Source organism: Tenrec ecaudatus, chromosome 5 (assembly GCF_050624435.1).
Source record: "Tenrec ecaudatus isolate mTenEca1 chromosome 5, mTenEca1.hap1, whole genome shotgun sequence".
NCBI lineage: Eukaryota > Metazoa > Chordata > Mammalia > Afrosoricida > Tenrecidae > Tenrec > Tenrec ecaudatus.
In genome coordinates this window covers 53,493,003-53,504,977 of record NC_134534.1, presented here as the reverse complement: position 1 = coordinate 53,504,977, position 11,975 = coordinate 53,493,003, and the positions used below count along the sequence as shown (strand labels likewise).

At 42.1% G+C, this 11,975-nt stretch overlaps 1 protein-coding gene across 2 annotated transcripts in view; it reads left to right on the top strand.

The window, feature by feature from the left end:
* Positions 1–11,975, top strand: part of RALYL (RALY RNA binding protein like) — a 446,351-nt gene that overhangs the window by 406,612 nt on the left and 27,764 nt on the right. The window contains exon 8 of one of the 2 annotated variants that reach the window (XM_075549530.1): positions 8,885–8,972. In XM_075549530.1, coding sequence (XP_075405645.1) covers positions 8,885–8,941 — 57 coding nt within the window. In that variant the 3' untranslated portion in view covers positions 8,942–8,972. Of the gene's footprint in view, positions 1–8,482; positions 8,850–8,884; positions 8,973–11,975 lie in introns of those variants that run through there. The other variant, XM_075549531.1, reaches the window with a different exon arrangement.

The window sequence follows — 11,975 nt, the reverse complement described above, 5'->3', positions numbered from 1 at the left end:
GTTATCCTAAAGGGCTTGACTAATGGAAATAATGAAAGAGAAAGGTGTGTGTGTGTGTGTGTGTGTGTGTGTGTGTGTGTATGTGTGTGTGTGTTGCTAGCTCTCAAATATCTATGAACTAATCGTATTAAATTTGGCTTAACCCCAGGTATATCAGGTTCAAATTAATTAGAATATCTATTGTTACTTATTTTTCTTATGATGGTTATACTTTTATTTGGGCATGATAACTATGTTTTAACAAATAGGAGCTTTTTACAAATATGAAACAGAAGTCTACATAAGATACAGAAATACCTGATTGGAGCCTTATATTGATTTCTATGATCTATTGAGCAAGAGGGATTCCTGGTGGTGCAATGGGTTAAGTATTGGGTTGCTAACTAAAAGATTGGGGTCCGAACTGACCAACCATTCTGTGGGAGCTGCTGCAGCCGTCCATTTCCAGAAAGATGGGCAGCCTCATGAACTCCAAGGACTGCTCTGCTCTGTCTCCTAGGGCCCCTGTGTGGCAGTTAAGTGGACAGAAGTGGACTTGGTTTGGTTTGGGTATTACGCAGGGAGTAGAATGAAGGATTACCAACTCTCTCCTTAAGAAGGACTTTAATTGGACAACATACTTTCCTCAACCCGTTCTGGTCATACTCTGTTTTCACCACTGCCTTAGTACTGCTCTTGTTGAAGTTCCCAGATGTCTACATTTCTATTTCCAATGGTTATCTCTTTATTCTTATATTATGACCTTTCAGCAGAATTTGACAATACTGACCACGTCTTTCCACTGAGAAAATCTCTTCGCCAATTTTTCACTCTTGATTTCCTGTGCTCAAAACTCCACTCTCCCACTTTAAACACTGAAGGACGAGTGCCAGTTTCTCATCCCATCTACATGGTTTCTCGAGGTGACCTGTCCGACTCCATAACTTCAACTGTTCTCCATGCATGCAAGGCCAGGGTCAGACAGACTCTATCTCTACTTGCATCTCCAATAAGCAAGCGAAACTTCACACGGTCAGAAACATTCTTGTTTTTTTTTCTAGCCATCTTATTCCTTCCTCAGTCTTCCTCGTTCTGCTAGCCAATGTCACCACTCACACAACTGCTAAAATAAAACTAAAGTAAACCAAAAAGCCTGTAAAGTGTATCTTTGGTTATTTTTCATCTCCTCAATCCTGTCTACAGATCAAGATTCCCGAGTGTGTAAATGTAAGCGGTGATGAGGACAAGTGGGGAAGACAGGAGTGACAGGAAAGAAAAGCTCCGTGAGCTAATGGGAGAGAAATCTAGAACAAGGTGCACAGACAGGCCTGGGAAAGGGGGAGGCGCTCCCTGAAACTGCAGCAGACGTAAAGATGTGGAGGCAGGACTCTGAGGCAGTTCAAGCAGAAACTACAAGCGTTCAGAGGTGTGATCACCATTGGAATGGAAGAGGAATAGGCCTGGTGACAGAGTTGAGTCAAATGAAGACTACTTGAAGAAGCTCAAATGAAACATATAAAAGGCCACTCCCGTAGAACACATATTCATTAATGTTAATAGGCAGTTGAGCTTAGTGGCCATATACTAATAAAGCAGTGTGTTTGAAGACTTTGGTGTGCGTCAGAATTACGAAGACTTGTTAAAACACAGATTTCTAGGTCTCATTCCTCAAGTTTCTGATTTAGTAAATCTGAGCAGCATCCAAGATTTTGCATAGCTAACTTGTTCTCACAGCACACTGATGCTGCCGGGTACTACACTTTGAGAACCATGGCTTTAAAACATCAACCTGCCTCGCTCTGGATTTGACTCCGCCGACTTCCATCAGCCCTTGTGGAAGCAGGTAGAAAGCAAGCATCGAGAAAGTGACTGGTTCACAATTGGATATTTGTCAGATCCGTGCAAAGAAGACAAAAACTCAGGGGGGCTAGGGATGTAGTAAAAAGAGTGGTGGACTAGATGGGTTATGCCTTCTAACTACAGCAGCGAATGCAGGGAACAGAGTAAACAGAGGCATCAAGGGACTAGAAGCCCCAGTTAAGGAGCAGAGAAGATGTGGCTCCTGAAAAGGCAAAATGCAGGTTGGTTTAGAAACTTAAATCTTTCAGACGTGTGACAGCTATGAAGGTGATGAGAAAGTCGAAGGGTAATGGAGTGGGACCGGGGCAAAAGGTCATCATAATAGATGACAACTGCAGGGACCTGAGAGGTGCCACTGTCTGAGCAGGAAATTGTTCAGAATATCGTGGTAAAAGCATGGAAGTGAAACAGCTATCGAAGGTCTGCCGTGACAGGGAGAGCGGGACTGGCTTTCATTCCTCATCTGTCACTATCCAACCGACATACCTTAAACCACGAAGCTTCACTGCCCTTGAACTTTCTTACTGGTAGTCGGAACATCAGAGCAGAAATTTCCAAAATCCATTCCATTTGACCTCCCTTTGGGGGACCGTGTGTCCCAGGGGCCTCTGTGCTGAAGAGCAAGCGCTTGATGATGCAGAACAAGGGACTCAGTCCTGACAATGGTGTCTGGTGGTGCCGCAAGCAAGCAGTGTGCAATGACGAGAACTGCTGCTGCCTGCGGGGCTCTGCTTTTATCCCATAACCTTTGCATTATAATTGCAGGTTTAAGAAGATAAAGAATTAAACCCCATCGCTGCTATCTCATTTTGTTCCAAAGACTTGGAAAACAATGAATGAGAATCGTTTCAGCACTTGGCCCAGCTATCTAGAGTCGTCATTCCTTATTATTGATTGCCAAGAGAAAATTTCCTAGCTTGGTATCCATATTTTCCTCCTTCCTAGGCCATACGAAACAGTTAAAAATCATCTGTGGATTGGATGATCAACAAATGGGACTGAACCTTTGTCCCAAAGGGCGCCGAAGTGCAGAATCCGCGTATGAAACTGGAGGAAGATCTATCCCAATCATCCTTCATTATCCTCAGCTCATTTTTAAATGTTTTATTGTGAACTGGACGTAAGCTGAAAGAGCAGATCAGTTTTCCGTCCAACAATTCATACACATTCTGGTTCGTCTCATTGGTTGCAATCAATCCCACAGTGGACCTCCATTGGTTGTGCTTCCCCTTCTGTGTTTCCAGTTTCCATCCCTCCTTCTTCTCAAACCCCAAGATAAGGTTCAGGAAATTTCTGAAATCATTCTATGGAAACTATATTTAAACTCCAAGTGTGTTAGACACTTCACAGCTAGATCAGAGATAGAAGGAGCATGTGAGCAGGAAAGATTTTTAACACCTGGGAACAACTTTATTTCTTTCCTCATAACCTCCAAAGGTGAAGTCTCATTGGACACAAAATTTCAAAATTCAATGATTGGTGCCATTGTGGAAATAGTATAGAAAAGTAAGTGCTTAGCACCTTGTTAATTCAAAAGGGAAAAGAACTGTCCCTATAGTTCAGGAGAAAAGACAGTTTCTGTGTACATTTTCAAAGATTGCAAAGCTGCCAGGTGTATGATGGAGTCTAGGTGAGGATAATTCAGCATTTTGCAAAGTGAGGTTATTGGCCAGAATGTAGCCAAATACCTGTGATGCTTACTGTAGTTGTAGATTGTTGAACCACCCCCCCCACGCCCCCCAACATGCTGGTGCAGATTATCTGGGGGGAGATGTCCAGAAAGCTGTGCTTTTTGCAGGCTGAGGTTTAAAACCACATAGCTCAACCATCAATACCCAAAGGAAACTATACGCAAGAGAAACAGTTAAATGAATTAAGGGGAATTTGAAGTCTTTTGATTTGTACTTGTAATTACTTTTGCTTTTGCTGACTACACACAATCAAATCGGATAAATCTACAAAGAATGCACAGTAGAATACCTAGCTGGATTGTGTAATATTTTAGCATGCCAGCAGAGTACTGTGTTGTAATACATCTTTCAGCATTGAACAAAACTTTCCACAAAGCCGTGCATCACTTGGGCTTACAGGCTATTGAATTTCCATGCACACTGGGGCAGGCCTGAAGCACAAATCCAATCCTGCAGTTGAAGGGGGCTCAAAGCCAGCATTCTGAGACACCATGGAAAACTGAAATGCACACAGTATTGTGATCAATAGTCTCCCTCTTACTTTATGAACACGACTGAAAAACGTCTCCTTCTTTTTGAAACTTTTTGTTCCTTTCCTCATGAAATTTTCCACCCAGATGGTTTCTCTTATCCTCCTTACTTCTCTATCTTTTGATGTTCTGATTTGGAGTGAATGCTAGCTAGAAGACAAATTCTTCTTGGGAAACACTTTCCCCAAAGGCAGTGCCAGATGAATTACAGGTATACATTGTAAGTGAGGCCTCCCTGAGTCAGAGCCAACTGGCTGGCAACTAAGAACAAGGGCAACAGCAAATAAATCATTGGGAAACAAGTGTTTGAATTGGGTATGCTCCGCAATCTGCAGGCCATCACAGGCTGAGTTTCTTATGCCCTGAGAAGAGATACTGAAGGCATGAAGAAAGCAGACGCAGTTGCATCGTTTCGATAGAGGTAGGAAAAGGATAAACAGCCAGCTCGGACATCCTGCACCACAGGTAGGAATGGCCCAGGCCACGCAAAGCTAAATGACTCACTCTTCTCTGATGTGGATACATCACTGTGAAGCAAAGCATGTGTGAGAGAACTCCTGGCTTTCCACCTGGGATCACACCTCTTTGGCGCGCTAATCCTGCTTTAATAAGTGTTCCTCCCAGTGAATTTCAGACTTCCTACTCTTGGGCATCACTTTTGATAACTATCATTTTTAATTAGTTAAAGGACTTTTCCTTGCCCACTGGGTTAAAATCTCCCTCCCACCCCAGAGCCTGGAAGGCTTAGTTGTTAAAAACATGAGCGCTGTCTGCAGTCTGATAAGAGAAAGTTCCTATCGCCGTGACTTTATGGCGCCTACTTAATTATGAGCTCATCGCAATTTTTTAGCTGTAAAATGGGGCTGATAATGTGTGCCTGCACTGGGATTGCTGCTAAGGATAAATAATGCCTAAAAAGATGGGATCTCTCACAGAGCAGGCAGTAAAAAAATTGTGGAGGCTTTGTATTTTCATTTCACTGCACTGTGCCCTTTTTTGTATTTCCATTTCATTGTCCCCTTGAACATAGTTTTAAAAATATGTCCCCGAGAGACTTGAAAGGAACAAGGCAAACAAGCACATGGCAGCACTACTCACCGCAGCCCCAAGCAGGAAGGCATCTCGTGCCCATCAACTGGTCCACAGAATGTGGTAGCTGCACATACAGTGGAGTACGACTCTTCCACAAAGACAGTCCCGAAACACGGGGGAATATGAATGTGCCTGAAGCTCATTCGTGACACGTTGATGACACGGTTTTGTCACTTTCACACTGTTCTTGTGTGCCGTTGGGTTGGCTCCAACTCACAGAGGCACTGTGTACAACAGAGCAGAACACTGTGCAGTCCGTCCTGCACCGTTCTCACAGATGGTAGGTTTAAGCCCCCTGTTACAGCTCAGGTCAGTCCATCTTGATGAGGATCATGCTCATTTTTCATTGGCCCTCTTTTATCAAGCATGATGTCCTTCTCCAAGGACTGGCTCCTCCGGTTAGTATGTGCAAAGTGCATGAGTCAAAGTCTCATTCTTTGCTTTAAAGAAGCAAACAGTCTGCCTGGTCTTCCTCAAGGACAGATGTGTTTGTTCTTCGAGCGCTCCAGGATACTGTCACCATTCTCCACCAATGCTCTAACTCGAAGGCATCCCTTCTGTCCTGGCCCTTCTTTTTCGTTGTCCAGCTTTCACATGCATACGAGGTGATTGCTAACACCATGGCATAGGTCAGCCCCATCTGAGTCTTCAATGTGACATTTTAAAGCTCATGTGCAGCAGATTTGCCCAATGCAGTGCATCGTTTGGTCCCTTGATTGCTGCTTCAGTGAGCATTGATGTGGGTCCAAGCAAAATGAAATTCTTGACGTCAATCTTTGCCCTGTTTATCATGAGGTTATTTATTGGTGCAGTTGTGAAGATTTTTGTTTTGTTTACATTAAATTGTAATCCCCACTGAAAGCTGTAGTCTTTGATCCTCATCAAGAAGTCCCTCAAGCCATCTGTGCTTTTAGGATGTAAGGTTGTATCATATGGGCATTGCAGATTGTTAATAAGCCTTCTTACTACAAGCCTGATGCCACATTTTCCTTCATGTAGTCCAGCCTCTCCAGTTATTTGCTCAGCATACAGGTTGGTGAAAGGATACAACCCGAATGCACACCTTCCCTGATTTGAGCCATGCTTTATTCCCTTGTTCTGTTGGAATGCCTGTCTCTTGGTCTAGTTACAGGTTTACCATGGGCTCAATTAAGTGTTCTGGAACTCCCCTTCTTCTCAATGTTATCCATAGTTTGTTAGGGTACACATGGCTTAATGCCTTTGCCTAGTCAATAAAACACAAGTAAACTTTGTTCTGGTACTTTCTGCTTTTTGTCACGGTCCATCTGACATCAACAATGATGCTCCTCATTCCCTGCCCTGTCCTGCATCTGGCTTGAGATCCTGGCAACTCCCAGTCAATGCACCCCTGCAACCATCTCTCTCCTTCTTATAGTAATCATTCCTTGTTTAATGGAACATAACAGGAACAGGTGTATTACATACAGCAGTGCCACACCACAAATAGCTTGTATGCCGCCCCATAGTTACAAACTAACTCCCATCGAGCCTGTCTGATTACATGCTCATGATACAATGGTTCATAACAACTGCGCTGGATGCTTTGCAACATGCATCAACACTATTGTTACTGCCCTACAATATTAAAGACGGTCTATTATATTCAGAAGTCAGTGTGTCTTAAATGATTTTTATTCATAATGAGGCACACTGTAAACAAAGACCAACATTTGATTCATTTGCGTTCGATGCAAACTGTGCCTAACTGTGCTGACTTCGGTCCGCATTTTAAGTTACAGATAGATTTACAGTGGGACTAATGCATAATTCAGGGACTGCCTGCAATAGACAACGTCTGCGAGTAGCACATTTCATATGGTACATTTAAGAGAGGACAAGTGTTTCACCCGGAACATTTAACTTAAATTTCAGAGTTGGTTGTAAAATGGTGCTTGAAAGACGAACCCATCTAAAGGAAAGAAGAATCTTGTCAAGAGATGGAAAAGCATAAGATAAACCACACGGTGTTAAAGCACCTTCGCTCTCCATGGGCAAATCCTGAACATCACTGAATCCCTCTGCAGCACACACAAAGTATTTCACAAAGTGTATGTTGTGTAGTTGGATTCAGTAGGGAATACGTTTAAACCTTGCAGGGCCACATAGTTCCCACCTGTTGCATGGAAGACATTAAAAAATTATGTACTTTTTGAATATGCATACATCAGACCCAATGTGTTAGCTTTTACTTTTTCTTTTTGAAGAATTTTTAGGATTCGAAACATTTTTCATATTTGCGTTCCCAGAGGGCGTTGCTGACAAATCTTGCTGCTGCTCCTCTGTCCAGCTCGCTGGACTTCTTATCAGTGATTTCCTTGATTCAGTCCATGGATTCTCCGATTCATTCCAACTCCTGCTGGATTGGATTTTCCTTAGCGTTAACTCCCTGTAGGAACCCAAAGAACCCCAAAACATTGAGTCTAATGTGTACACAGAAACTAAGTCCACCTTCGCTTTTTCAAGACAGTGCAGCTTCCGTAACAATTAATTTCTAGAAACAGACATCGTGGTCTTCAGCATCTCATTCACAACACCAGTGGAATTCGTGAAGGTTGATAAACAGTCATGAATCTCCATCAGGGAGTGTTCGTTGAATTCTTCCTTTGCTGTCACTATAAGCAGCTCCTTGACCTTGGACTTCCACTTTGGGAAAGCAGTCCTGCAACTATTTGTTAATTATCTTCAGGAAACTTTTGCGTGCGTGGGTGTTAATGATATTATTAGATGACATTTGTGTTCATGTGAGTAACCTTTCTTTTCAGCGAACACAAACAAGGCTGTATTCCAGTCAGGCGGCGAGTACTTCCCTTACACCTTTCTTGGCATACACCACACCAGAGTGCTTTCACTGCTGTGTGCGCTTTTGGAAACATTTCCATTGTTATTCTGTCAGTTCCTGAATCCTTGATTTTCACTAATGCCTTCAGGGCAGCCAGAACTTCTTCTTTCCATCCCATGCATCCTTGATCATGTTGTCGTGGGTCGGTGCCGTCAAGTCAGTTCTGACTCAGTGACCCCGAGTACCGCCCAGTCTTGGACCATCCTCACAGCTGTCAAGTTTGAGCCCATTGCCGCAGTCACTGTGCCAGTCTCTCTCCTCAATGGCCTTCCTCTTATTCATGCTCTGCTACTACACCAAGCAAGATATCCTTTTCTGGAGACCGGAAAAGGTTGTTCCTTGATTGTATGCTACATTTTCCTAATTACAGTATCATTTAGATCTCAGTTTTCTTAATAATAACTGACAGTGTCCTACCTACATAGCTCCAGTACCTTGTCACCCCTCAAATTCTCTCTAACTTGTTTCAGGAAACCCTAGAAATAGCTCGCCTATTCACAGAGACGTGTCTGAGTAGGCTCTTCACCTGTGCCCCCTGCGTGGTGACTTGTTGAAGTAGACGGTGCTAGCCTGGTCGACTGCCCTGTGTGGGAGAACATGACTCTCCTGTACCCAACGACGCAATACCCACAAGGGATCGCCCTTACAGGCTCTCTTCAGGTCTCAGTGGATCGAGAAGCAGCATTGGACTCCCCATCCAATCTGTCAGAAGGATGCCCCTCTTCAGAACGCCAGGCCAAAAGCTGTCCTCCAGACTTACAGAGTGATATGGCTTGCGGCTGGAAAGCCACATCCGCCTTCAAGAAAAACAGGCAGAAGGGCATCCTTGATCTTTCCATTACCTCTCAGCTGCTGCCTTGCCCCCCCCACAGACGGTTCGTGTGGTCCAGTTAAAACGGGAGCCAGGCCAGGTCATTTCTTCTGCGTAAAGCCTTCCAATCGCTGCTTATCTCACTCAAGGTAAATCTGCAAAGCCCCACTTACCCTCGCGCCTGTTACCTGTTGTTCCTGCTCCCGGCGCGCTCCCACTCGCTCCTCAGCTGGCAGACTGGCCTCCGGAAGCACCCCACTCGGCCCATGCCCCAAGGCCTTTGAAGTTTGCTCGTTCTGTTCTCAAAAGGCTTGATGCAATCCTGGGGTTCAGCCAGGTCACGCTGGTTTGGCAGAACCGATACCTAATTTTGTGTTGAGTTTGGCAAGCCAATTGTCAAAATGGCACTTGTAATCAGAGTTATCTCTAAGGTGGATGGCTGGGCAGCCAGCCAATATGGAAATCGCGAATTTGCATACCTTACACTTTTTTAATGTTCATCTACACAACAGGACATTCTAAGCTCTCGTGCATAGTAATATTCACTCCATCCATAGGCATAAAGAATTAGACAAAACTATGCTTGTAATGTTTGTTTATTTATGTTATAAAATTATTAGTTTCGATAAAATACATTTTCCTGATTTATATTATGATCCTTTCTTTTAACATATTAATAACTTTAGTCTATGTTGATGCATTAAAAAAATTAAATACCTTTCAAAGATATTTTAGAAGTGAGGAAAAAATATCTTTTGTATATAAAAAACAAAGACTACCTTTTTCATTCCCTGTGTTTGTTACTTCAGTCAACAAACATACACTGTAAAGACAAAGAAACAAAATGCCAAGCAACCAGGGAGCAACATGCTCTCCGTTGTTTCAGCTTTATGTTATGCCCAAATTCTCAGGAGATGTGATGAGTGAATTATACAAGTCCTGAAAGTGTTCCAAAAGCTAAAAATAATGTCAGAACAATTGTGGTAAGTTCAGCAGAAGTGGAAAGGAGTTTTTCAAAGATGAACATGTGTTCAGAGAAGAGTCGCCTGTTTCTAATATATCAAACACGAGGATGATTGTCTAACTGACCTACCTCTGGAATGGAGGCCCACTCCTATAGTAGAAAGATGGTTCAGGATAAGACAGAGAGTCGATGATGCTCAGATAAAAGGGGAAATTGCAAGTGAGGAACCAATCACGAAGCATATGAAAATATCTTACATAACACTTTTAATTTGAGGGGGGGCAGGTATTATTTGATTTTTTTCTTAATATTTTAAAACTCTTATAACAATCTAGTTTTGTGTACCTCTTTTATTATTCTCATTTAAGTATTAACCATATGAAACAAGAACTTACTTTTTGGTTTATCTTTTTTAAAACTTAAAATGGTCATTAAGGCAGCAAACCGATGGTTCAATTATTTGAATTCTACCCCTGGCTAGATGCCACACTAAATGTTTAAGTTCATTTCATAAATTTCTTGCACAGTGGTTGGGAGCCACCATAAAAGAATCAGGGTGCAATACTGTCTCGTTGTCTGAAGCTAATTATTTTGGCGATAGAAATCAGTTGGTCAAAGTTAGCCAGTAAAAATGCAAGATGCGTGGAGGGTGAGTGGGTTGGAAAGGGGGAACTGATTACAAGGATCCACATGTGACCTCTTCCCTGGGAGAGGGACAGCAGAGAAGGGGGGAAGGGAGACTCCGGATAGGGCAAGATATGACAAAATAACGAGGTATAAATTACCAAGGGCACATGAGGGAGAGGGGAAAGGGGAGGGAGGGGGAAAAAAAAGAGGACCTGATGCAAGGGGCTTAAGTGGAGAGCAAATGCCTTGAGAATGATTGGGGCAGGGAATGTATGGATGTGCTTTATACAATTGATGTATGTATATGTATGGATGGTGATAAGAGTTGTATGAGTCCCTAATAAAATGTAAAAAAAGAAAAGAGGAGAAAAAAAATAATTAGGGCAAAGACTGTACAGATGTGCTTTATACAATTGATGTATGTATATGTATGAACTGTGATAAGAATTGTATGAGCCCCAATAAATTGTTTTAAAAAAATGCAAGATGCCCAGAGTATTAACATACCCCAGATATTTTTACTAAATACATTTATCCTAAGAAAAATAGTATTCATTATGTATCTGAAATTTGATTTTAACTGGAATTTGTGTGTTTCATTTGGCAACCCTATGTGAAATCAGACTCGAGCACTGGCCTTGAAGAAATTACTTAATGCGTCAGCCTCAGTGCTCTCATATGGGAAATTGGAATAATACTATCTAACTCATAGCATTCTTGTAAAAATTTCTTGAGCTAATGTATGAACAGTACTTAGCAAAGTTGCTAGCACAAAGCAAGCAAGCAAATTGAAACTAAGTGTCCATTATTGCACTTCCTAGTATGATTCTATTCCTCAAATGCAGCTTTTATTAAAACATTCTTAGAAACATAATCCTCATATGGAAGATTGTATCTTTAAAGGCTCCAGTGATTCAAATTGTTAAAAGCAGTTCTTATATAAGAAAGTGTTCTGGAAACAAATGTAATATGAAAGGAATCATACTTTGCTTTTATCGTGTTAAATTTTCCTTTGATTATATAGCTGCTGGCTTGTTGAATTCAAATTGGGATTTTTTGCATTAAGTCCCTTTCTTATGACTTTTCGTTTTAGTTTCGCTTTTGATTTGCTCTCTGACTCAAGTGATTTGGCCACCAGTAGCAGGTGACCAACTATGGTTTTAAAGACCCTAAGCATTTGAGAAGCCTCTGATATCACCTTTAGTCTACCAGTCATTCATTCATTAAAGCAACAACATAAACTAAATTTAAAAACTAGTGGGAACTTGACATAAAGCCTGATTGTTAAGATGGTAAAGATGCCAAGACCAAGCCCTCGAGTTTTCTGATTTTATAGAGCTCCCGTTGGATAGAGAAAGAGGCATCACAACCAGAAGAAAGTATTCAGTTATTTAAAAAGCAGTACAATGATTACATGAATCATAACAATGATTGTGGGAAGTGGAATGAAGGAGTAAATAAATCTACACAGACTTCACGGAGAGTGTGCCATTTGCTTTAGTTCCTGAGGAATGTGCAAAGAGGAGAAAGGATAAGATGGCATCTCAAAGAGGGACTGCAA